The sequence below is a fragment of the Alnus glutinosa genome, chromosome 1 (genome assembly GCF_958979055.1).
Source record: "Alnus glutinosa chromosome 1, dhAlnGlut1.1, whole genome shotgun sequence".
In the NCBI taxonomy this organism is placed as follows: Eukaryota; Viridiplantae; Streptophyta; class Magnoliopsida; order Fagales; family Betulaceae; genus Alnus; species Alnus glutinosa.
The window spans coordinates 7,115,394-7,141,358 of record NC_084886.1 but is presented as its reverse complement, the minus strand read 5'-3'; the positions used below and the strand labels follow the sequence as shown (position 1 = coordinate 7,141,358).

At 35.7% G+C, this 25,965-nt stretch overlaps 4 protein-coding genes across 5 annotated transcripts; 2 read left to right on the top strand and 2 right to left on the bottom strand.

The window, feature by feature from the left end:
- Positions 1 to 1,622: 1,622 nt before the first annotated feature.
- Positions 1,623 to 7,015, top strand: LOC133869406 (pentatricopeptide repeat-containing protein At1g26460, mitochondrial). Of its 2 annotated transcripts, none has more exons than XM_062306405.1 (7): positions 1,623 to 2,373; positions 3,835 to 4,057; positions 4,159 to 4,641; positions 5,447 to 5,653; positions 5,767 to 5,904; positions 6,009 to 6,197; positions 6,603 to 7,015. In XM_062306405.1, the coding sequence occupies exons 1-6, from the start codon at positions 1,751 to 1,753 to the stop codon at positions 6,195 to 6,197; spliced, it is 1,863 nt and encodes a 620-aa protein (XP_062162389.1). In that variant the 5' UTR covers positions 1,623 to 1,750; the 3' UTR covers positions 6,603 to 7,015. The 2 variants fall into 2 exon arrangements, with proteins under 2 accessions (XP_062162389.1, XP_062162383.1); XM_062306399.1 differs by having other exon boundaries at positions 6,009 to 6,212.
- Positions 7,016 to 9,004: 1,989 nt separating this feature from the next.
- Positions 9,005 to 14,749, bottom strand: LOC133869419 (triose phosphate/phosphate translocator, chloroplastic-like). Its single transcript, XM_062306412.1, has 12 exons — positions 14,030 to 14,749; positions 13,759 to 13,830; positions 12,977 to 13,042; positions 12,798 to 12,876; positions 12,586 to 12,706; positions 11,881 to 11,976; positions 11,518 to 11,630; positions 10,725 to 10,802; positions 10,508 to 10,624; positions 9,881 to 9,980; positions 9,662 to 9,762; positions 9,005 to 9,418 (listed from the first exon to the last, which is right to left on the bottom strand). The coding sequence occupies exons 1-12, from the start codon at positions 14,317 to 14,319 to the stop codon at positions 9,392 to 9,394; spliced, it is 1,260 nt and encodes a 419-aa protein (XP_062162396.1). The 5' UTR covers positions 14,320 to 14,749; the 3' UTR covers positions 9,005 to 9,391.
- Positions 14,750 to 17,606: 2,857 nt separating this feature from the next.
- On the top strand, positions 17,607 to 20,846 carry LOC133869397 (uncharacterized). The gene is made up of 5 exons (XM_062306390.1): positions 17,607 to 17,883; positions 18,028 to 18,100; positions 19,291 to 19,342; positions 19,462 to 19,531; positions 20,574 to 20,846. Exons 1-5 carry the CDS (start codon positions 17,785 to 17,787, stop codon positions 20,658 to 20,660), a joined length of 381 nt encoding a protein of 126 aa, XP_062162374.1. The 5' UTR covers positions 17,607 to 17,784; the 3' UTR covers positions 20,661 to 20,846.
- A 1,345-nt stretch (positions 20,847 to 22,191) lies between these two features.
- On the bottom strand, positions 22,192 to 25,670 carry LOC133869393 (14-3-3-like protein GF14 iota). Its single transcript, XM_062306376.1, has 7 exons — positions 25,500 to 25,670; positions 24,100 to 24,406; positions 23,568 to 23,655; positions 23,344 to 23,453; positions 23,103 to 23,251; positions 22,680 to 22,726; positions 22,192 to 22,589 (listed from the first exon to the last, which is right to left on the bottom strand). The coding sequence occupies exons 1-7, from the start codon at positions 25,570 to 25,572 to the stop codon at positions 22,584 to 22,586; spliced, it is 780 nt and encodes a 259-aa protein (XP_062162360.1). The 5' UTR covers positions 25,573 to 25,670; the 3' UTR covers positions 22,192 to 22,583.
- Positions 25,671 to 25,965: the final 295 nt, after the last annotated feature.

Genomic DNA, 25,965 nt, shown 5'->3' with positions numbered 1-25,965 from the left:
ATCCTAGATCCAAGACAAAGATTTGGCCTTTGTCTAATGCTTAGTGTGACGATGTCGAGAAGGAGAGTGAGCTCAATGCTTATAACAATTAATACCTTCATGAGTTTGCTTGCTTATACACATTTTGTCGAGTATGAGATTGAATAATGAAGTTGTTCATGTTCGATCCTCTTGCATCGGTCTCCTTTTCATTCTTGAATCTTAGGCTTTAGATTAGCATAGATAGGGCTGTAAATGAACATAGTTGCTCTCGAATAGGTTTAAGATCAGTTAATTTATTAAACGAATATAGCTTGAAAAATTTCTAAGCTTGTTTATTAAACGAGCCAAATTCACGTAACTTCATTTTAATTTATTATTTTAACTTTGTAATGAAAACATCTTTAACATTAAAAAAAGATAAAAAAATGAATTTTCTTCTTAGTATAATATAAAAAAAATGAATTAACAATAGCTAATTCTGTAATCTCATAAAATTTCCAAATGCTGACAGTTGAATTTCAAATCTCAACTCTCAAGCATAAGACTATAATAGAAAACCCTTTTATGTTATCACAATGTTATTAAGAAACAAAGCAAAGTATAATTATTATATGGAAAAAGTACACATAACCCCCTCAAACTACCACATCATTGTCAATGTACCCCCCAAACTACCAATTGTGTCAATCTCCCCCCTTAAACTACCAGAAAATATCAATGTCCCCCTAATGACAAAAATGCCCTTCATAAAATTATTAAAATAAAATAAAAACTAAAAAAAATTATTAAAAAAATATAAAATAACAAAAAATTATTCCAACAAAAAAATTAAAAATTAAAACTGTTTTTTATTATTTTTTTAAATAATAATTTTCAGTTTTTTTTTCTTTTTTTTTTTTTTAAAAAAAATTGTTCTTTTTCGTTTTTTTAATTAAATAAAAACTGGTTTTTTTTTTTTCATTTGTTTTATTTTTTTAAAATAAATAAATAAATTTCAGTTATTTTTTGTTTTTTCGTTTTTTTTTTCTTTAAAAAAAATTGTTCTTTTTCGTTTTTTAATTTAATAAAAACTGGTTTTTTTTTCATTTGTTTTTTTTTTTTAAATAATAAATTTCTGTTACTTTTTGTTTTTTTTGTTTAAAAAAATTTGTTATTTTTCGTTTTTTAATTTAATAAAAACTGGTTTTTCTTTTTTATTTTTTTCATTTGATTTTTTTGTAAAAAAAAAAAAATCAGTTATTTTTTGTTTACTTTTTTTAAAAAAAAAATTAAAAATTTTGTTCTTTTTTTTTTTAAAAATATTTTTTTTTTCGTTTTTTATTTAATTTAATTTAATTTTTAATTTTTAATTTTTATAAGTTTTTTAGTTTTAGTTTTAATTTTTTTTGAATTTATGAGGACATTTTTGTCTTATTCAAAAAAAAATTAGGGTCATTTTTGTCTTTTTGTTGGTCTTAGGGGGGACATTGACATTTTCTGATAGTTTAAAGGGGGAGATTGACACAATTGGTAGTTTAGGAGGTACATTGACAATTGAGTGGTAGTTTGAAGGGGTTATGTGTACTTTTCCCTTATTATATTAATTTTGTTCATCTTAGAGACATAGTTGTGATTTACCATATCACCCCTCTCAAAGCGATCGGGCGATAACCCCCCAGCCCCTCAGACCCCTCTCGAGTCAAAACCCTAAGCAAAATGCCTACTGGATGTAGAACAAATGAAACGTACTGAGAGTAGACACCTCTGCTGAAGGAAGCTCCCCCAATCAATGATGGCTTCTCAAATGGCGATCCTCACTCGCACCAGAACACTAATCAAATCCACCGCCATTTCCAACTTCAATCCCTTCTTCAAGACCATCACCACCTCCACATTCCTCTCCCAGGAGCCCCAACTCGCGGACCCAAATCCGCCCTCGCCCTCCACCCCGCTGCCTCCCAACCCGGCCTCCGGCAGCCCTCTCTACAATGAGAACTGGCGGAGCCCCATCCCCAACGCGTCCCTCACTCAGTCCCTCGTCCCCCTAGGTTTCCTCAACCAGCCCCAGAGCTCTCGCATCCAGGCCCTCTCCCAAACCCTAGACGTCCAGAGCTTGATGAATGTATTTGCCGATTGGATGACCTCGCAGCGCTGGGACGAGATGAAGCAGCTCTTCGAGTACTGGATTCGGTCGCTGGACAAGGCCGGCAAACCCAACAAGCCTGATGTGAACCTCTACAACCATTACCTGACGGCCAACTTGATGACCAACGCCTCGGCCGCCGAATTGCTCGACCTCGTGGCCCAAATGGAGGACTACGCGGTCCTCCCCAACACGGCGTCCTTCAACTTGGTCCTCAAGGCCATGTACAAGGCCAAGGAGATCGTCGCCGCCACCAAATTGCTCGAACGGTTAGCCCTTCAATCTTTTGTTTTTGCTCGCAATGTTTGGATAGTTTTGTTATGTATGTGTTTATGTGCGTAACTGTGTATGGATTTCTATTTGACATATGTGATGGCATGTAGTTACGTTGAGCTGATTATGATCGTCTTTGTGCTTAAACAATGAAATTGCTGAGTAGTACTGTTTCTGTTTAAAGTTTCTTCCCTTATTGGTAACTAACTACACGTGGGCTTAGATGGTGGTTTTTATGGCTCTCCACTAGTCCATCACAACTTATTTAGTATGCCGAATGAATCATGGATAAAGCAACCGCACTTCTGTATACATTGCCTTTACTGCTTCGACTTGTTATTCTATGAAGCTGAGTTATATATTTTCTTGGCGTTTTAATTTTGTAACTTTGGAATGCATGATTATCTTGTCTGATTTAATGTTGGGGTTGATGACTGAGCAACTGGTTACGGTCAGGGCTTGATATTTCCATACAGCTCCTTTCGGTCATTGCTAGTTCGGATATTCTAGATGCAACAAGCACAAAGACTATTAATCACTTTATGTGGGTATCTGTAAGAATTGATGTTAAAATCAAAGCTATGACAAATGCTGGTAATGAATCAGATTGAAGTTTGCTATTTGTAGAATTGAGTATTAAGCTGCAGGAAATTCTGGGCTGCAGCTGTATAAGGTTTTTGGTTTGTTGGAATGATGGTGTTGGTTAAGAAGGTTAAGGATTATGGAATTACTGTATTTTGACGAAAAGCTAAAGAAAACAGGGCCAGGTGAGAAGAAGGAAGAAAAAGAAGAAAACATGCGTAGAACTCTTAGGAACCACCACAATGCTTTAGACCCAACTCAATTATGGAAATACCCTACAAATATAAAAAATAAAGTTCTGTGTCGGTTTGGTAATTTTATTCTAGGAAAATGAAAAAATTTCATCCTCTTAAAATAAGTAAAGAAATGCATTGAAAAGGCCAAGGGGGTGAAATACTGGTAAAATGCCCTTCAAACCATGTAAGTCTTGTCTCCACTGGAATTCACATGTGGGCGTCATGGTACAGAAGCCTTTTCAATGGCCTTTTCATGCAGTATATAAAGTTGTCTGGATTGAAACTCATAAGTGAACAGCAGCAACACCCTTTTCAATGGCATTTTCATGCAGTATGTAAAAGGGACTTTTTTGTTTTCTTGAAAATAAAATAAAATTATGAGACAACATGTAAGAAGATTCTGAAATTTGACATATTATTTTACACATTGAACAACTAAAGAAACCAGTCATCAGAGTTTATGGAACTAGCATTATGATTGTTTTGTGTGAACAAACTGTCAAGCTAAAATACTGCGTAAGGATTTTCCTTCTTTACTTTTTTCCTTTGGGGATAGTGTCAAAGAGAAAGTACTTATATATATGAATTCAGATATGCATTGACTTTTTGATGGATCATCTTCACTTATTGTTTTATCAGGATGCTGCAGACAGGGAAAGAATCTCTGCCTGATAATGAGTCATATGAGTTGGTCGTTGGCATGCTGTTTTTGACGGATGAGATTGATGCTGCCTTGAAATATTTAGATTTGGCTTTAAAATCTGGTTATATGCTGTCAACGAACGTGTTTACTGAATGTGTGCAGAGCTGTGTTAATAAGGGCAGGCTGGATACATTGTTGTCAATTATTGAGAGGTGCAAGGTAGATGACTGATTTGATTAATACTTCGAATATCCCATGTGAGGAGGTACACTTTTTGCTTAATGTTTCTTATCTGTAGCTGTTTCTATTGGTGTTGTCAGACAATGGATCAGAACAAAGCTCTTTGTCCTTCCTGGAACTTGTGCTACTATATTGCAGAAATTGCAATGCAAGAAGATAATAGCAAGTTAGCATACTATGCACTGGAGTTTATGGCCAAATGGATTGCTCGTGGCGAGCAAGCAAGGCCATCTGTTATGCTTTCTGTAGATGAAGGATTAGTTATATCGGCGCTTGGAACTGCTGGTAGAACCTACAACTCTTCTCTTCTGGATGCATCATGGGCAATCCTACGACGCTCTTTGCGTCAAAAGAAAGCCCCTAACCCAGAATCTTACCTTGGAAAGATACACGCCCTTGCTTCATTGGGCAATCTGCAGAGGGCTTTTGGTAGTCTAAATGAATTTGAGTCAACTTACGGTAATTCAGATAAAGAAGCAGAACAAGAAATGTTCTCTCCCTTTACCTCTTTATATCCATTGGCCGTGGCATGCTCCAAAAAGGGTTTTGAGACTTTGGACTCAGTATGTCTTTCCATCTTTGAAAGTTATTAATTAGCACTCTCATGAGAAGAAAGTGCTTATATGCATAGCATCTTAATTATGTTATTTTTTAAATATTTTCAGGTGTTCTGCTGCATATTAATTGAGCATTTACATCAAATTTGTTCTATTGCATGTATTTAAAGAATCCAATATTTTTGGTTCTTGTTAGGGGTGTAAACAAGCTGAGCTTTGTGCTTCTCAGGCTCAGCTCAATAGGATTTCTAGTGGGCTCGAGCTCAGCTTAAGCTCAGCTCGAGCTCAGCTCGATTAAGATAAGGTAGCCCAAGTCAAGCTCAAGCTTGAGCTCAATCTCTTTTAAGTTAATCAGGGCACACATTGAGGGAATTAGTTTCCAAGTAAAATAATCAAAATAAATAACAATATGTCACCTGCAAAGGTGCAGAACCCTAAGAAAAACAAACATTAGCACTGTAAAGATAATCACAAACATTCAAGAACATTTTGTAGACAAGAAAAGAGCAACTGAATTAACATAACTTCAATTTGTAATTTAGAGAGAGAGAGGGAGGCTTTAGTTCATTTTTGTGTTTTGACTTTAATTCATTGTTCAATCCATTATTCCGTTAATTATTGTTAATTTTGATAGTTCTGCTTATCAATGACCATGTTATTGTATGCCAAGATTGGTACACCATCAGACTAGAATAGATTATAGTATGCACGTGATTTATAGTGGCTGTGTAGTAGGAGCTGAATCTTCTAGTTAAGTGTATTTATCCATATACAGCTTCTTGCTGATCTGTATTGTTATTATATTCCTCAGGTATATTTTCAACTGGAGAATTTAAGCCGTGCAGATCCTCCTTACAAGTCTGTTGCTGCTCTAAATTGCGTAATTTTAGGTTGTGCAAATATATGGGACCTTGATCGTGCCTACCAAACTTTTGAGGCAATTGGTTCCACTTTTGGATTGACCCCTGATATTCATTCATACAATGCTCTGATGTACGCATTTGGGAGGCTTAAGAAGGTTGGATATTTTTAGGACTATACTTTCCTCTCTCTCTCTCTCTCTCTCTCACACACACACACACGCATACAAGAAACAACACCTGCTCAGTTAATTTTCTGGTTCTTTTGCAGACATTTGAAGCTTTGAGGGTGTTTGAGCACTTAGTAAGTTTGGGTGTTAAACCAAATGCAATGTCATATTCATTGCTTATTGACGCTCATCTCATCAACCGAGATCCAAAAGCTGCACTCTCTGTGATTGACGAGATGGTAAGTGCGTTTTTTATTTGATTCATAATTCAGTTTTTGTTTAGATAATTTGGTCTGATCTCTGGAAAGAAGCTAATGCCATGTGTAATAAATCTGTTGGGCAGGTAACTGCTGGATTTGTACCGTCAAAAGAAACACTTAAAAAGGTCAGAAGGCGTTGTATTCGTGAGATGGACTATGAGAGTGATGACCGGGTGGATTCCCTGGCTAAAAAGTTCCAGTTTCGAATGGGTACAGAGAGTCGCAGGGACATGCTGTTTAATATTCGTTACAACACCGATTTTGCCAGATAGGTAAATTGACAGATGGTAAGGATACTTAAAGAAGGGGGAGTAGTATTCTTATTGCCTTGACCAGTCCTGCTGACGTACAGCTGAGTTATTTCCAATTTGGGCTATACTTGAAGTATATTGTTTAAACTGAGGCCTAGAAAATTGGATGGTTTGATAATTGTAACTGATGAGTTTGACTGTTCAGAATATCGTATCTGATACCTAAAAAAATCATGTCACTTTCATTTCTGGTTTAATTTTTTAGGGGGGGTCCAATAATTCTCTTGAATGTATTCCGTCTTGGTATGAAAGATAATTACTACTTGTTTTTCACTAGAAAAGAGCACTAACATGTGTGGAGCATTAAATTGGGTATCATAGATGGACCATTTATTTGCTCATTAACGATTATTTTTCTGCTTGCAGGTCGGCCACTTCTTGGTCTGGAAAATCTCAATGCTGAAAATTTGGTTCCCCAAGTTCACAAGTTCTCTAGCTTTGTCTTCCAATGAGAATCATGAGATTTCATCCTTGTTTGTAAATGATTTGATAGTACTCAATTTTGAGTGTTGGCAGGAGGTATTAGAGTCAGAGCCACCTACAGCCTTATTTATACTTGTTTTTTCCTTGTTTAATGTATTCTTTCTGTGCTTTCTGAGGAAAACTAGAGGGCAGTGACTTGCTAAACGAGAGAGTAGGGTTTGAAAGTTGACGAATAATCGTAGGAGAAACCCAATAATTTAGAATATTTGGAGTAGGCTTTCCATTTCCCTGTCAATATTTGGTGGGTTTTTGTTGCGGCCGTTGAAATGCAATAATGGAATGCAATTAACCTGCTTGGTGTTTGGGTTTGCTTCTCCCTTTAAATTGGCTTTGAGGCTCCCGGAGTTTTTGTCCCGGAAGAAGCTCAGAGCCATCAACATTATCAGTGAATGAGAGGAGGCGGTGAGAGTGGTTTGGTGGTGTTATTTGGGGTTTTGACAGGTCAAGGCGCGGAGGGGATTGTAGTGGTGGGGTGATGGTTGGCCATGTAGCTGAAATTTTAGGCCATGAGGGGATGAATTGTAATAATTTCGTTTACGAAAATATCAATGACATGGCGATTAGAGTTTCTTAGAAAATATTAACAGAACACTTGATTTTTCACTAAACTTAATTTAGGAGGTTAATTGTTCAAAATCAAAATATACAACAATTAAAAATATAGGAATTGAATTGGCACCAATATTGAAGCTCAAGGGTGGTATCTGTAAATCTCTTCGACTAAAAAAAGAAAAAACCCTATATGAGGGGAGTGGTTTGGGGATTGGTAATAGTTTTTTGATTTCCAACCTATATCGGGGTGGAAATCAATAACAGGGGGTTGGGTTTGTGAAAAACCCGACCGATACTTTTAAGTTAATATAGCAAACTCTCTCCACTATTGATAAGCCTCCATTTTGTTGAAGCTCACCTCTCAAAGCCTCGTCTATGGTTGGAAGATAGATATGTGGTTGCTACTTCAGTCTTCTAGAACAAGACATCTCCAAACAAAGGAAGTTTTGACATTGAGTTTTTGTTTTTGATTCTTTGCTGTATGAAAAACGTGACATTAACTTAACGTTTGGATTTCGGAATCTAACATTCTTTTTGACATTCGTATTTCAAAAAATGTGATGTCTAGAAATTGGAATCCTTAAGAATGTGACCATTTTCATGTTTGAGAATGATTAGGAATATGATAATATTTGTCTTCCAAACCATAGATAAGTCTTTGAGAGGTGAGCTTGGTAAGAGACATCTCGAACAAAGAAAGTTGTGATATTGAATTTTTCTTTTTGATTCTCTCCGATTTGTGAAAAACATGGCATTAGCCTAGCGGTTGGATTTCGGAATCTAACATTTACGAATTTGGATTCTTAGAAATTGTGACTATTTTTACATTTGAGAATGATTAGGAATCTGATGGAATTTATGAGAATATGAGATTCCCATATTTGGTTTACTTTGAAGTGGAAAACAAAATTGTCTTTTCACATTTTTTTGGACAATTTTGTCCTTATTTTTACAAGGATTCAAACAAACTAGAGAGGACCCAAATACCTTTGAAGCATCCTATCGGAATTAATTTCTTCCTAAAATATCCTCACGTATGTTTTGTTCGAATTTGCCTTACAATTTACACGTTTTATTACCAACAAAAAGAAAAACGTTTAGGTCATAGAAAAATGATAGAAATACAACACTTTTACAACAAGTGTACAACAGCCCTCTCACATGGAGTGGACCCCACACACTGTGGAGCCCACCCCATGTGAAAGGGCTGTTATACACTTGTTGTAAAAGTGTTGTACGGGAATCAGTTCTCTTAGGTCATAAAGCTAGAAAGAGAATCCGAATCAACAAAAATAAAAAATGGACTATTCGTGATTCTTTGAGCTTTCCTAAACATCTCTTCGCTCGTGTGTATTGTGTAGGATCCTCCGCGTGGAAATTCAAATGGGTTTTGTTGGTGTGGGAATTCGATGTTTTTGGTGATGAGAATTTGTTGGGTTTTGGGTGTTTGGGTTGGTGGTTTTTCTCAGGGTTTTGGCCGACGGTGGAGAATAGTGGCTGACTTTGATCGGACAGCTAATGGTCGAAACGATGAAGTTGGGAGACTGACCATCGCTGCCTCTGCGGAAAAAATGGCGACGTTAAATCCATCACTCACATTAGTGTTGGGAATATCTTCTTAAAATAATGATAAAATTAACTAAATCCACATCTTAATTTAATTAAAATTCTATTCTAACTCAACTGCTAAACCTATCTCACCCTAAATCCATCTCTAACATAAACTGATCAAGTTGAGAGAAAGAGAGACAATGTGCATTAGAGTTCCGAAAAGGTTGTTTACGACAAGAATCTTAAGACCAAATTGAAGGAGCTTTTCTGTGACATCTGATAAATGTTACAACATTTAAATAACGCAAAGAAGTTAAAAATACAAACTGAGTTCGTAGAATTTGTGATCGAACTTCTGTGTCGATCTTATTCTGTTCACCATTTTCTCAGAGCTGTTATTTTAATGGAAGCAACCACCAAAAGGTTGAAAAGTTGAAGCATCCAAATTAAACAGCAGCACCAGCTCTGTAAAATCTGGCTCTGAAGATCTCACTCAACAACTTTATATGGATTTCCTCACTACCCTCATTAATATACAGGGTTTGCTTAGTCAATCCAACAGTTCACCCCTACGATGTTGGAGTTGCAGCAGCCTTCTGGAAATGGAATATAATATTTGTGAGGCCAAAGTCAATATTTCACAATCTGATAGCATAGCCTAATCTCTATTGAATATCACAATTATGCTTGTTTGTAATGGTTCAATTTATGCAGGAAAAAAAAAAATCATGTTTTAAAACATGCTCTAATGAGCTACCTAATGCGTGATAAATTTTCCGTTAAATACGGTCAATCACACAAATGAAGGCCAAGTATTACAAATAGAATAGATATCTTACCCGTTTTTCCTCTTCAATGTTTGCCTTTATTAGGGAGTAGATGGCAACACCCGCAATTGCGATGGCAGTACCAATCCCAGTTTGTGTGGATATCCTATTGCCTGCAAAATTTTGCACCATAATATGCAGCTAGTCAAATCTAAAATTTCTGATGTTGAAATTCTGAGCTGCTTGTTTAACACTGCATATAAATGAGATAAATAAGCAATGAGCAATTACCGAATACAATGATAGAGAACCCAATGACAAAAACTCTCTTCAATACATTTCCAACAGCATGTGTAAGTGGTGCAACCCGTTCCAAGGTGTTAGTAGCAATCTGCAAAGTTCAAACCTGAAGTTAGTGAACAGAAAAAGGGGCTACAACAACATACCTTATCAATCAAGCTGGGAGGCAGAGGAATGGAAAAGTTCTGTCTCAGAAAATGCAGAAACCCTTCAAATTTGAGTCACATCATGTTTCTACCAGACACTAAGACAAGTACACAGGTTGGTTAAAGATCCCAAATAGAGACACGTGTTATTTAGCGTATTCGCCCGTTGTCATAAGAGGAGATAAATGCCTTAATTTTATAATTTATATTACCTACTATATAACTAATGTCTTTTCATATGATAGCATTCTCCAATATCCACATTGATTGGTCCTGAAGGAGTAGCTAATCAAGAACCAAACCAAGTGCATAACTGATGTTATGGAGATTGGGTAATCTCGCAAACCCAGAAAAAAAAAAGATGAAACCAATCAGAAAAGCTGAGTGGTCGGCTTCAAGGTATATCAAACAAAATGATCTCCTATACATTTAGATTAAAGAAGCAGCTGAACATGGCATTCTGATAGCATACCTGGTTGTACAGGTGATAAAACATGCCAATCCAGAACATATCTGACAAGAATTTGTAGAGACCCACTTTGGCAATAGCATCCTTAAAACCGTATTGCATAAGTTGGGGCCCCTCAATCTGAAAGAAACCCAAGAATTCCCATGGTTATGTACATAAACTTTTAGTGAAACATTGGCCTTATAAAAACTTACATAATGTTTGTGACTAGTTAACTTACGATTATTGCCGGTGGGATGCAAACCAAGAGGGCAATAATTGAAATATAAGCATACACATTTGTGCTGTCCATTCCTGTCTGTTAAAATCAAGTATTGGTTAGAAAGCTTGGAGAAATGGATGCAAAAAGAACTAAATGTGTTCCCTCAACTTAATTTTATCCCATATTTTCACACAAAAGTTGCTTATTGGAACTATGAAATCTTGATGTTCTTAGGGAGTGAATTCAATTATAATAGTTCTCTTGCAAAATATCAAATCCGTTAGAAGTATTGATAACATTGTTGTACATAGTATGGTATCTAGTAAGATCTTAGGGGTTTTTGGTAATCCTGTTAGACAAGAGCCTATGGTGTTTCACATAAAGTTGACCACAGTTGGCTGTGTAACACTAAAGACATCACTTTAATCAACTGCATTCAAAAATGCCTTGTCACCAAATCTCAAAGGGGTCATTTAACACATCACACGAAGCTGTATTAAAGGAAAGCTTTGATTAGAACTCACACGAATCATTCCATCTAAAAGGCATTTCTAAAAAATGCTTTTCTATTTTTTTCAGAAGATTTCTGTGATCGCAAAAGATTTTGACACAAGGATATGCATTAGCCAATAACTCTTAATAGGGATTGCTTTCTCATACGGAATCCTTACATCAACATCCAGCTTCTTGAACTAGGCCAAACAGCAAAAAATAACTAGGGCTCTTGAACCTGGAACTACACTCTAGAGCTTATAAAATGAAGAACAGAACTAACTTCTGAGCAAGTACCATACTCACTGAAAGCTCTTACCATTGCTTTCTTTGAATAGATGCTCCTGTAGGTAAAAGCTATGTTGGAAATCATTGCACTGATGAAACCAGTCCAGTTGAAAGAAAGTTCAGTTAATGATGCCATTGATACACCTAAAATAAAAGTTAAAGATTGCATCAATGGTCAGTTGATGAAACATAAAACCCGAACCCATACTGCATTCAGATTTAAGTGGTGAGTTGGCATTGTCAAGCTTGAGAAATTGGCTCCACATGCACATCCATAGATGCACACACACAACTCACATACAAATGCATGTAGTTTTTGACAAGATTACTAACAGGTTTGAGTAATATATCCTACGTATCAGCTTTATGGAATAGTCAAAGTCTAAAGAGTTACCAAAAACAACAGGGGCCAACGAGAGCCACAGGGACAAGGGAATTTGATGGCCTAAAACAAACTGAGAAGCAGAAGCATTGAAGAATGGCTCCAGAGCTGCAGAAAAAACATCAAGACTAGTTAGGAACTAAAAACTATCATAAACTTGATTGTCTCTCAACTTTACCAAACTCATTGAGGTATTATTGATCAAAGAGGCATGCACACAACATATACATCAAATAAATTTAACGGATTTAAAAGAAAGTACAAATTTTACTGAAAAACTAAAACATAAAAGGAAATGCAAAAATTGTCAATAGTTGTATCTACTTGCAGTTCCTTTTCCTGAACTTATGCAGGAATACGTTTCATGATACCGCACAAATGATAGATCGCACACCAATGAATATCAACAAAATCAACTCACACCATCACCATCATTTAGCCCAAGCAGGAGGTTTACAATCACAACAAGGTTTTAATTTTTGGGTTGAGTGGGATAGTCCCTAGCTCTAGGACATCAAAGTCAGTAATATGAAAATGGGACAGCGTCCTTTCAAGTTGAACATATGATGCTGGCAACCGACACTAAAAAATGTAGACAGACACATGTATGCTCACATTCAGAGATATGTCCAAGGAATTTCATAGAGACCAACAAACAGAAAATATCAATGAGATTATCATAAGAAACTTTTACATTTGTTCCCCAAATTTTTATACCTTTAATAGTGTGTGTGAAAGATACGGCAACAGCTGCAAATGATACATTGGACATGACATGTCCAAGGGCGTGACAGAATGCAACAGGAGTTAGTAGTGTCAAGAGCTCCTTATTAATTGGCTGGTTACAGGGGAAAACAATGTCATTAGTGCAAGCCATAATGCATGTACCTGGAGCAGAGAAGGTAGTACATGAAGAAATTGAAACATACAGCACGTTTTGGTAGACCAATAGCCCAAGAAACAAGACAGTACACCACTCCAACTAGGAGATGTACAACAGAAACAAAGCTGCAAAAATGTAGAAGATTTTCAAATTGTTACTAGCGGTGAAATTTTTCAAACGCCACAAAAATTATTGAGAAATTTCAGTGTTGTCAAAGAAGCATACTATGGATACGGGAAATAATTATAGACTTTCTTGTTGAGTATATTGAAGATGACATTTAAGAAGTACCTGCACAGAAAACACAAAACTGTCAACATACAGAGATAAAGTGCAATTATTTAGTCAGTAACTTTAGAAAAGCATAGTGTTAATTTACTACATCTTCTTTTCCTTCATTGTTATGATCTTTTCTTTTTTCTTTTTCTTGGGGGGAGGTGGGACAATTCAGGCTTAAGCTACATTAAATATGAATGCCTACATCTGGGACTGGAAAACATTTTCACAAGTATACATGCATCTACACACTCCTGCAATGACAGGGGCATGTATGAATTATGGTTACTGCAATTTACCCTCAACTACATGGTCAAAATAATTGACAGCACAATCAGAAAGAATAAAGAAATTAGTGACTAATTAGTGCGATACACATGTTAATCATGTGAAGAAACAAAGGAAAGAAAATATGAAATTATCACAATGAAATGGAAAGAAAACTTGAGAGCCACGTTAACATATTCTGCAGCAATGTGCATTTACTCGAGAATATATTGCAATCTGTATATAAAGCTGCATTGTCTCCTAGCACCCTGATATAGTTTTCACGATCAAACTATTCTGTTGACCATGTCTTCAATGACAAATTCAACAATTAATTCCGAACTATTGCCATTGTTCTTCAAATTGTAACATTCAAATGGTTACATAACTGTATATTACAAACTAAATGGGCATAAATCGAATCACTGTCTTAACACACACATGTACATACTCTGGTAGCTTACCACATAAAGAAAAAGAAACCGGTGACCAGCACAGGAAATTTCTCAGAAAAGCTCTTAGAAGGCTTCGCATACCTGAACTTTTAGATATTAGTATCAAACAAACACAGACACCCGTCAAAACAAGTCCCGTTTGGTTACTGAGAAATTACATGTAGAAAGAAATAAACAAGAAAAACTTTTTTTTTACTCCATTGTCTCAGCACCCAAACGGAGAGTGAAGTAATTCACTGACGAAAAAAGAAAAAGAAAAAAGGAGAGTGATGATTTTGACCCATCCGCATCCGCGGCCGTAGCTGCCACGACTGGAAATTCAACAGAGCCTCGCCGCCTCAACAGTTGATTCCAACCGGAAAATCTCAAGGTCTTGCCGGGAAATTCAACAGGCGTTGGAGGTGCCCGGCTCTCCGGCAACGGCGAAAACGCCAAGCGTGCGGCCTTAGAAGTCATTGACCGAGTCTTGAGCACAAGATGACATGTTGTAGCTCTGTTGGGTGATAAGTATAGTGAAGAGAATCGTGAAGTTTGGATCGAAGATTGAAACGGGTTGGTAATTGAAGCCATTGTATGCACAGAGATACAAAGAGAAAACTGTATGGGATTTTGGTAAGGAAAACGCTTGAAGGGCCTGAATTCTTAGTGGGTTTTCTTTCTTTCCACTTTCTGACAACGGAAAGATTTAGTGAAAACGATGGATTTTGGTTTGGAAAATTAGACAAAGCAGTGACTGTGGTTGAACATTGGGAAGATAAGAATCTGAAACCCCAAAAAAGCTTCTGTTACAACAGAAACCCAATCGAGTTACAGCAAAATAACTTATGGGAGTTCTTGGAAATAGTGATCATGAGCTCATGGACTTCGATAATGGAGAGTGAGAGAGAGAGAGAGCGTGGGTGTGTTTTTGATTCTTTTTGTCTTTTAGCTTAATTTATAAAAGAGCTGTTGTGTTGTTTAAGAGTTAGGTGCGAACAGGAGTTATTAGGGCTTCAGGCTTTTCAACTAACAAATGCAGAAGAATCCTATTCAGTATTTACAGAGACAGCCACAAGATTTCATGCGTTTTCGGAACGCACGAGAGCCGTTGCCCCTTCAAACGATTAAAGAAAAGGAACATCCCTGTCTAAAATAACAACGATGGAGTCGTGGAGTGTAATTTTTCAGATTTCAAGTCTCCATCACACGACTTCATCGATGTCATCCGCCGTCCAATTGTACACTTTGACTTATGTCCATTCATCAAAATATTGGACAAACTTCACTTATTTATTTATTTATTTTTATTGTATTTGTAATAGTCCCTCTCAATTTTAATAACTTTCAAAAACGAGTTGCCATCTTTTAAAAACTTGTAATGTCATCCATACATACAGTTAGGATTTAGGATTAAATCAAACAATGGATCGAATTTAACAAAATATCTTAAAGAAAGGACTAAACGAATAATATATTGTAACTTTTTAAAGTTTAAGAGAGTATTGAAAATTGGATTATAATTTAAAGGGTAAGTTAAATTTGTGTTGTAACATATTTAAATATGTTTGTAAGAATCTGATATTGATTTAAAATAAGTAGGAAAAAAAACCTCCTTTTGTTAAATAATTAATTGCTTGAGAATCTGAGATGCTAAACAACTGCGAGGAAAATTAATGGAAAAGTAGAGGAAGATATGTGGATTGAAGCTTAGGTAGGTGGACGTTGGGGAGAGGATCTGACAATTCTTTGTTACTGTGGGGTGCCAACTGACAAGTGACAACTTTTGAAAATTTGAAGGTTAGTTATTCAGTTAATTAGGTCATAATATTATATATAATAATATGGGTCGCCATAATATTTTATATAGCTATTGATATATTGATGATAACTCTGCTGACAATCCCGTCTTCCTTTTGTTTTTGTTTTTAAATTAAAATATTAACAAATAATTTAAAATGTAAATACTTTTAAAGTATTTACAATTATTTTAACTTTTAGGCCATATTAAAATATTTTTTTAAAATAAAAAAATACTCTAAAAATTATTAACAAACAAAACTTGTTGTCTTTTGTGGCTATTTGTCTTTCTGTTTGTGAATAATTTATCTTATGCTCCGTTTGTTTCGGCGTAAAATGATTTCTAGAAAATGATTTTCGTATTTTTCGGTGTTTGGTAGGGGCAAAAATAATAGTCAACCGGAAAATGATTTCTGTTTTACCAAAAATGCTTAGTAAATTTCGGAGCGTAAATCGTTTTCCGAAGACGCCAGACGTGGTCGATCTATTTTAAACGGCACAGTCGACTTTCACGTTCAAGCAGCCGACCACCATCGAAATATTACCGGTATCGGAATCCGAAAAAATCCGGTTAATGTTGCCGGAATCTGGCGACGGAATCCGGCCACCTTCGCCGGAATCCGGTCAGCCAGATTCCGGCGACCAATCTAACCGGAATCCGGCCATCTGGCCAGAGAGCCGGATTCTAGCCGGTTGGCCGGCAGGCCGGATCTGGCCAGAACGGCCGGCTGTTTGTGCCGGAATCTGGTTATCCCAGATTCCGACAAAACTGTCCGGATTCTGGCTATAGTAGCCGGAATCAAGTAAAAATGATCAGAATCTTGTCGGTCAGTGACCGAATCTCGTCATCGATGATTTTTATATTAATATTTATATGTTTTGAATAAAAATTAATTTTTATAGGTTAATATGATTGTATGAAAAATATTTATGATTTTTTGTACGCGCCAAACATCGAAAAATGCTTTCGGCGAAAAATATTTTCCATAAAAATGACTTCCCTGAAACTATTTTACGACGGAAACCATTTTACGTCGAAACAAACGGAGCATTAGTTGTAAAAAGTGTTTTTCGTGTGCTTCCTGCAGATGACTTCGTTTCGGCCTCCTTCAGTGCCATCCTTACCGCTGCGGTTCTTATTCTGAATGTATACGTGTCAGATGTTCGGGGATTTGTCTTGTCCGAGTGCTAATGGGGTGTGCTAAACTTGCAGGCCTAAGAAGACAGATTTGGAGAAGAAATCAAGCAAGAAAGAAGTGCGGGGAGCAAATTAAGGTATTATTTCATCTTTAATTTTTTCTATTTTTATTTCATCTTATAAGTTTTTTTTTTTTTTTTTTTTGAATAATTCATCTTTAAGTATTAAGGCGGGCACTTTATATGAACTCTAAATTAAGGTAAAAAATCCTTTCAGGATGGACCAAAAGAAAAGATATATATAATTTTGGTTCCCCGATTAAGGAACACCAAAGAAATTTGTTGCAAGGGAATTTTTTTTTTTTTTGTTTGTCACATGCCCACATACGCACATATCCATACATATATACTCACAAACACGATTATATACACACAAATATCTAATATTAAACTCACATCAACAATAATTCAAGTCATATATATCATATTACGAAGATAATTTTCCTTTTCTTAAGATGTTTTTATTTCAAAATTAAAATAATACTAAAAGGTTTTATAAAAATGAAGTTATACGAAATTATATAAGTTTATTTGAGTTGAGCCGAATTTATACGAGCATGTCTCATTTAATATTTGAACATACTATTATATTTACGAATAACTCATTTATTATTCGAACCAAGATGGAATCAAATTTAACTGAAGGACACCGAGTTCACAGCAGCTGAGCTCATCTTTTATAAATAGCATTATTCCCCCTAGAATTAGATGAATATAACCCAATTTCAAACGGGACGAAAATGCAAGACCTTCACAAAGTCCACAAGCTCAGAATGATCTCCTGGCCCAGTCCGGGCTCAACCCAAAGCCCAATACCCGGACAAACTCTGGGCTAGCCCAGCACCCAAACAGTATTACCACTTTTTGCTCGGAGTCCCCTTTGGATCAAACGCCAAAACCCTAACCAAGAAAGAACAGAAAATGCTTTGTTCCTTTTCAGTTTGATCCAAGAAGATATTTGAGGCTAACACCGAAACAGTCAAACAGACACCACGCTTCTGTGTGAAGTGTGAACTTGGAATATATTTATACCCACGTATATATATACAAATACATATAGACATGGACAATGGAGGCAAAGATAGAGAAGAGGAACAAGACGGCATGTCCGTACATTCTCCTTGCAAAGCTCCCCCTTCCTCTGCTTCTTCTCTCCCCAAGGCACGTCTCTCTCTCTCTCTCTCAATATATATATATATATATATATATATATATATATATATATATATATATATATATATATATATATCTGTGTAAACAAATTAAATTAATTTGTTTGTTTTACTTATGTTTATGCTTAAGTAGGAGCAATCACAGGTGGAATTGGAGCTTAGACTGTTAGAAGCTTTGGAAATTTATCCTCCAGTTAAGCTACAAGGCAGGTTTAATCAAATTCTCTTTTGAATTTCAAAGTTCTATGTGTTTATAAGGCAAATTTACCTTCCCCCTTAGGGATGCATGTGTGGCTGAGCCACCCCCTCCCCTTTTTTCTTTTTTAGATTTTAATTTTTTTTTTTAGTTTTTTAAAATTTTAATTTTTTAGTATTTATTAAAAATAAATAATAATTATTTTAATATTACATGGCAAAGAATGCTGACGTGGCTTAACAAGGGCGGAAAACACATGGAAGGACCATTTCAAATTATGAAGATAAAATCAATTTTAAAAAACTGAGGGGATTTATTATTCATTTATCTAAGAAATTATGAAGGTACTTTTTTTTTTTAAAAAAAAAGAATTTAATTACAATAACGTGAATGAACTTTGCATGCACTGACATGTGTTTGGCAGTTAATGTAGGGCATCAGCTTCTTGTTTGTATTTCTCTGCCACTGAATGATCTGGTGGCTTCCACTTATCTCTTACACTGAGTTCCAAAGCAAAATCGTACTGTACTTTTAATTTTTTTTTTTTAATTTTTTTTTTTAAGTTATAGCAACAAAGTTTTCCAGTTCAAACTATCATCAGCGTTGAATACTTCCTTGAAGATGGGTCTGAAATGCAACATTGTCGTATATATGTGACACTAACCTTGAAAAACCAGTCAATGAGGGGTATGAATATACCAGTTCCTGGGAGAAATGTGGTAGTTGAGTACCTGCTTACCTTGGTTAAGTATTGGTGTCTCCATATTGAAGATTTCTGTGACATTATACATATTACCCGAAAAGCATGGGATTCTAATAAGCAACATATGTTGTTTTATTACATGACGTTGAGTATTGAATTTTGTAGCAAAGGCTCAAGCAGTGAAGTTTTCTCCAAGAAAATAACTAACAAGAGCTTATTAATGACTCCCAATAAGCTCATTGAATAATATCCCTTGTTTGAACCTGCCAATTCTCAGTACAACTGGTGCATATAGAGTCTGATCACTAACTCAATTTAAGGGGAACTAGAATAAGCATTGGCAAAGGATTGACTTACATATTGTAAAGAAAAGCTGCCTCTAGCATTTTAATTTGTTTTTATTTAGGAAATTATGGTAAATCAACTTCCGTTTGTGTTCTTCACTTATTAGTTTATTTAGAAGTCGATGAGCACTCTGATAAATTGTTTCCATGCAGGCATACATCGCCACTTTGTCCTCTATGGTTTGATGGAGTTTCTTCGGAAAAGGTTTGTTCTGTCTCATAAATCTCTTCTGCTCATACCTGTCCTGAGCTTTTGGAGCATAGATTTTGGTAACTTTCATTTTCTGCCACATACTCTTACAATTATCTACACTCTTGTCACAGCTTTGACCGACACTTCTCTTCTGATGAGGTCCTGCAGCTGCTGGATCGTTTCTACAACTTAGAAATGCTGGTATTTGATTAGCTCTTATGATATATTTAACTTTTTCTTTCCCCATGTTATCATCAATTTCCAAACTCATTTCTATATGCTATAATTAAATGGATCAACCTTTCTCTTCTTTTTTTTTTTTTTTTTTTTTTTTTTTTTTTTTTTTTTTTTTCTTTTTTTAAGTCCTTTCCATTTTCCTTTTTCTATTTAAAAAATTTTAAACCCCATTTAAATTGGAAATTGTTTATGTCCTTCAATCAAAGTTTGCATTTCACATGTTTCAAATATTGAAACACCTTGTTATCGTTTCGTTTAATGGGATTTGGGATATCTGTGCATTTGCAATGCTTGATGAGCAGCATGATGTTCATAAAATGAAGTGTGGTTTGGTTGAGGATGTAGGCATACATATGTGAAGGGTTGGTTAGTAGGTTTCTTGATGGACGTAGAAAGCTTTTTGTTGGAGGTTGCTGTCTAAGGAAAGAATAAGAATGACATATTAGAAAAAGTAATATGCATAGATATAGAAACTTGTTTTTCTTTTTCTCAATAAAACAATGTGTCCTGAAATATTTTTTTGATAACTAATAAACTTGTCTTATTAAAAGCTTAAGGCGCCCCTAAGTACACCGGAAGTATACAAGAGAAATCACCTAACTAGAAAACGAAAAATGAACAAGGAAATCACTAAAACTAAGCGACAAAGGGACACAAAAGCCACCATCCAAAGATACAAAGTATAAAAAAAAACACTCATAGGCCTTCTAGGCGTCCACCAACAAGCAAACAAGTCAATGACTCTTCTAGGTGCCCCTAATGTGTCCTGAAATATTGAAATGGTAGAGTTGAATTTTTGTTGCTGATCCCAACTTGTTAATGTAAATGCATCATTCAAAGGATATTTACTCTGGAACAATCCCCCCCACCACCACATTAGAACAAGAAAAGAAAGGGAAATTTTATATGTGTTTCTACTCCTTGCTTTTGGACATCATGTATGTTTTTGCTTTTGAGAAAGTGTACATGCTGATCGTGCTCTTTTTTGTTTTCTTATAAATTTCAGAAACCAGATGATGAGGAGATGGAAATCCTGAATCACGAGGAAGATTTTTGCTTGCCTCAAAGTTTTTTCGTCAAGGAAGAATCATAACTGACAATTTTGGTATATATACACGTTTTGTTTAAACTTGTTTGTTCATCACTTTTTTTTTTTGGCTAGATTGTACAGTGGTGCCTTTTCTCTATCTTTCTATATTTTCTGTATCTCCAAATCTTTATGCGCATACTTGATGGGGGATCGATGTTCTTTAAAATATATTTGGAAGGGTTAGTGTGACATGGTTCTTTAGTTTGCCTTTTTCTATTGGTTTCCCTTCTTGTTGAGGGAAACTGTAAATGAAGACAAAAACTTGGAACCGTTGGAAGACATTCAACAGCAGCTGCAATTGTTTCACTGTCCAATATCCCTTTCTCATTGCTTGCTTTTAGTAAGCTAATCCTGAATAACTCTCACTGTAGACTTTGCTCTTAATGCGTTGGATTTAGAAACAAAAGTTCACCTTAATTTTACCAGTCAGTTTGTAAATTCTCATTTGCTTCCAATATCCCCCCTTTTAACGAGCTAGCCATTTAACTTTTAATTACCTCCAAAATCCTCGGTTTATTTTGCCTGAGCAGCAGCAAATTATTTGCCGACATGACACTTTAGGGCCAAAACGCTTGCTATGCCAAGAAGAAAAATTTCAAAAGCTTTTCAAATTTTGGTTAGGCTAGGCCTTATTAGTAATTATGTAGCATACAAGCTCAATACCACCACCTTTAGACCAGAAAAAGAAAGTCACTATCTTAACTTTTTTTTTTTTTTTTTTTTTTTTTTTAAATTTTAATTTTTTATTTTTATCATAAACTCAAAACTAATATTTCTACTTTTAAATATGGAAAGCGAGATATGTGCATGATTGCATCACTTGAATTTTTGCCCAAAATTTTCTGGCCGTACAGCTAGGCTAGGGCAATTTTTTGAGTGTAATTATTGTTTCGGGAGATTACAGTTTTATTGATTACAAGTGATTTTTTAAATTACCCATTTGTGTATCCTTTGCAATTTTGCTGACTCTCTCTTTCTCTCTCTTATGGGACTTGATGGACTGGGTCCAAATATGAGGCTAATAGCCTAATACAAGAAAGAAGGTTCTCTCATACTACCATGTTAGAAGTTTAGCTAAAAATTGAACGAGTTTCATGGAAGGAAAGTATACATATCCTCTTTAATCTATTGAATGTTTCTCCGATTTTTCAATTTGATTAATATATTTTATTGATTTACTATTAGGATTGTAATATTTCTCAAAACACCTTCCAAAATAACAAAAATACTCTGCATAATTTTTTTTTTTTAAAAAAAAAAATCGGAAAGAAAAAATGACGTGGGTTAGTTTTTTTATTTTCCTTCAAATTTTTATAAATATTTTTGTGATTTTAAGATAAAAAAGAAGACATTGTAACCCGGATGGTAAATTAATATGGTACATCAACCCAATTAAAATATTTTAGAGATACAATGCAATGAGGAAGGTTTATTGGTTGATTTGTAGATTGAGGTATATGTATATAAAAAAAAGCTATAGTCAAACCTACAATCAAATCAAGTCAATCAAATATTGCCCGCCCAAAAGGAGAAAGAAAGAAAACCACATGTTAAGTGGCAATCATTTGTAGGCATCCGGTCCAATAGCTTCCAATCTACGAAGTCTAATCCAAAATTACAAGATAAAAAGCCCAAGATGGTTTAAGAAAAATGTAAAAATATCCATTGCTTAAATAAACAAGTCGCAATGAAATAACATGGAGGAAAAGTAAAAAAGAAAAGAAAAAATCAAATAAATCCAAGAAAAAAAGGAAAAGGCAGACAACTGATTGATCCTTCTGGCTTTGGTTGGATCCACAAAGATCAATAAAATTATGATATGTCCAAATTGTTTACTCCAATCCCCTTATGAGAAAAGCTGAATTCACGAAGTAGTCTGACAGACACCTAAAACTGTTATGCGCAGGCCACTCTCTGGTACTCCCGTCAATGCTGCAAAATAGTTTAAACGGGATTTTAGTAAACAGCAAAGGTAATCCGTATTTGGTTAAAGCAACAAAAAGGATCCATGCAAGCACTTACCTCAGCTTCAGCTGGTTTGGACTCTTCACCTTTGAGGTTGTCTTCACCTGCATGAGAGCATTCACATTTGAGTCATCAAGTTCAGAAAATACTATCTCCGGATAAACATATAAACTAGAAACAAATAATATAAGAGAGCTTCTTCAGTATTCCACCAAACAGTAGGCTTAACCAAATAGGCTTTAAAATTTTGCCAAAAATGGAGGTTTAGAAGGAGACGCATACTGCTCCATCTTACTAACGTAAGATGAAAATAGTGGCCATCAACATAGGCTCTAACCACCTGTACAGTGTCTGCATCAAGCACCTAAAGTTTTCTGCTAGATCATTATACAGAAATCTGCAGGACGACTTGTTCAACAATTCAATAATGCTAAGATTATACTAATGCATCTGATAATCTAGCCACCGCATCCACAGTACCTCCATCTTCAGGCAAATCGGAGGTCCAGAGAGTGAGGTTGTCTCTCAACAACTGCATGATCAGGGTGCTGTCCTTGTATGACTCCTCACTCAAGGTGTCCAGCTCTGCAATTGCCTCATCAAAAGCTTGTTTAGCCAAATGGCAGGCCCTGCAAGTTTCAGTAACACGTTTAATCAAGAATTACTAGTCTGTAAATGTTTCAAAATCCCTAAACATATAACAGAGGAAATAGCTTAATACCTCTCAGGAGAATTCATTATCTCATAATAGAAGACAGAGAAATTGAGTGCAAGGCCAAGACGGATTGGGTGGGTTGATGGAAGATCTGTGTTTGCGGTGGCTGAAGCAGCCTAACAAAGAGATGGCAGGAAAGCAGATCAAGTAATATGAAAAGTAAAGAATAATACACGAACATGCATTGATTGACCATGGGTGGAAATGTAAGATATGTCAAATGAACATGCCTCGTATCCCTTCAATGACTCCTCAGCTGCCTCTTTCCTTTCCTGGTCAGTCTTGAACTCAGCAAGATACCGATAATAGTCTCCTTTCCTGCATTCATGCATAACACATCAAACTACAAAAGTTAAATATATTAACATGCATATAGCCCTTCAATGACTCCAAAAAAGTACAATCAATGAATTACCATTCAAAAATAAATAGTGGAATTTAAAATAACTTAATTCCATGACTCAGCCACATCTTTGACCTCTCTTAGGCCGGGACAGGGGATGAATCAGCAAGAGTCTACCCCATTACATGTGAACCACTAGTATGGGAGGCAGAAAAAGTAAATACTTAGACACAATTATTCTCTCGTTTGTTATCCTTTGGAATATATTGAACATAAAATATCAGATAAATATATACCATATTCCATAAAGTAAAACTGCTAAGCCTAAAAGTAATCAATTGCATGGACTGCTACATGAGTTGCTTTGATCTAGCAAGTGGAAAAATGATGAAATATACCCTAAAAGTAACATGACTCACATTTTGTAGTAAAAAACCGTAGCTTCTCCTGAAGTGGAAGAAGGGATCAGGTGCTTGTCAATGATACCAAGAATGTCGTAGCAAATCTTGCAAAGCTCCTCCTCAACCCTCTGGCGGTAACCCTTAATAAGTTTAACGTTGTGGTCATTTCCCTTAGACTCCTCCTTCTGCTCAATGGATGACATAATGCGCCAAGAAGCTCGCCGAGCACCAATGACATTTTTGTATCCCACAGAGAGAAGATTCCTCTCCTCCACAGTCAGCTCAAGATCAAGTCTTGCAACATTTTTCATACACTCAACCATTTCTGTCATCAATCAAATATGAGATTTCAGAGAGAAATCACTTCTGTAATACAACTGGAGAATAGTTTCAAAAGTACATCATATAAAGCTGTCCTCTTTTTTTATTGAATTCATAAAGAGCTTTTTGTACATGTTCTAACAATTACAGAGATATGCATAGTAATAAATCTGGCAGTACCCAAAATTTTGACAAAGAATCAGAGATGGGTATAATGATCCAAAACAAAAAGGCAAGAAAATTTTAATTCTAACTATTGGCGTTTGGCTACATAATGGATAAAGAAAACATTGAAATAAGGTTCATTACGTGTACATAAATTAATTAATCCAGATCTTTGCACTTTTGTGTCATTATAGTGCTATACATATATAGCCAAATACATCACATATAAGAAATGGCTTACATTCAAATAATAATAACAATAAAAGGAAGTAAAATGCCCAAAAGTAGTTTCTTTTCTAGAGCATCATTGTTCTTTTTTTTTTTTTTTTTTTTCTCTCTCCCCTTTTTCAAATGAATAAATGGAGGACACTGAGAAAAAGGGTAAATGATGAATCGAATCCTTTTGTTTTCTTTTGGTAAACCAAACAGGTAGAGGAGAATTATGTAGCAACCAGGAAGGAGACAGCAACAATGCCATCGAGTGCCAGTTTTTAGCATGCAAAAAGCACAACAAATCTTTACTAATATTCCACGTTTCTGTTAGATTTCCAATCAACCAATCTAATCCAACAACTTCACCACGGACTCCATCGGGTCTCAAGTCAACAAAACACGATAAATAAGATTTACTTCTTCCATCGACAAACCGATCCCATAAATCGCATTCATGAACGACAGAAAAATAAATCTAAGACCAAAACCCATCACCACTATCTCCAGCCATATCTCCAAACAATCAAACATCCTCGCATAAACAAACATAGACGAAAAAAAATAAAATCAGATTACACAAACACAAAAATAATTTAATACCAAGCGAAAAACAAATCTAAATGCTGAGGCCTTAAACAAACAAATCCAGATCAGTATTCCCAAACAAGCAAATGAAATAAATGAAACAAAAAGAGAAAGAGGAAGATAAAGAAGAGAACCTTCATAACGCTCGGCCTGTTCGGCAAGCTTGGCCATGTAAACCTGGGTCTCTCTCTCCTTCTCCGTCGACATTTTCTCAGAGAGAGATCAACCAAAATCAAGCACAAACAAACGAAATGAGAGATAGAGAGAGAAAAAAAAACACAAAATGAGAAGCTAAAATGGGAGGGGAAGGGGGTTTATATAGGGGAGGTGAAGGAGGGGTGTTAAAGATCGAGCAAGTTTGCGGGGACGAAGACCAGATCTGGTCCGTTGGATGGGGGAAGGGCAGGGCTTGGGAATTTGAAAGCGGGAGCGCGCGATTCGTGAGATTTGTTGGTGGTGTTTTTAGGAGCCTACAACTTACTTTTGTTGCGGGGGGTTGGATTCGGATTCGTTCAATCCCTTCTGTCGGAGGGGTATTTTCGGGATTTTGTAATTACACAAAAAAAGTTCCTTTATTTATTTATTTAAGAGATAGAAAAA

Bases quoted from the DNA above. Each gene is read 5' to 3' on its own strand.
- LOC133869406 (XM_062306405.1), top strand. From the start codon at position 1,751: ATGATGGCTTCTCAAATGGCGATCCTCACTCGCACCAGAACACTAATC. The intron at 2,374-3,834 runs GTTAGCCCTTCA...TTGTTTTATCAG, and splicing joins GCCACCAAATTGCTCGAACG to GATGCTGCAGACAGGGAAAG. The intron at 5,654-5,766 runs GTTGGATATTTT...GTTCTTTTGCAG, and splicing joins CATTTGGGAGGCTTAAGAAG to ACATTTGAAGCTTTGAGGGT.
- LOC133869419 (XM_062306412.1), bottom strand. From the start codon at position 14,319: ATGGCTTCAATTACCAACCCGTTTCAATCTTCGATCCAAACTTCACGA. The intron at 11,631-11,880 runs GTAACTCTTTAG...CTTTTATTTTAG, and splicing joins GTTGGCCCCTGTTGTTTTTG to GTGTATCAATGGCATCATTA. The intron at 9,763-9,880 runs GTAATTGCTCAT...AAAATTTTGCAG, and splicing joins GTTCTCTATCATTGTATTCG to GCAATAGGATATCCACACAA.
- LOC133869397 (XM_062306390.1), top strand. From the start codon at position 17,785: ATGGACAATGGAGGCAAAGATAGAGAAGAGGAACAAGACGGCATGTCC. The intron at 17,884-18,027 runs GCACGTCTCTCT...ATGCTTAAGTAG, and splicing joins CTGCTTCTTCTCTCCCCAAG to GAGCAATCACAGGTGGAATT. The intron at 18,101-19,290 runs GCAGGTTTAATC...GTTTCCATGCAG, and splicing joins TCCTCCAGTTAAGCTACAAG to GCATACATCGCCACTTTGTC.
- LOC133869393 (XM_062306376.1), bottom strand. From the start codon at position 25,572: ATGTCGACGGAGAAGGAGAGAGAGACCCAGGTTTACATGGCCAAGCTT. The intron at 23,454-23,567 runs GCATGTTCATTT...TCTCTTTGTTAG, and splicing joins AGTCATTGAAGGGATACGAG to GCTGCTTCAGCCACCGCAAA. The intron at 22,727-23,102 runs GTACTGTGGATG...GCTCTCATGCAG, and splicing joins CGATTTGCCTGAAGATGGAG to GTGAAGACAACCTCAAAGGT.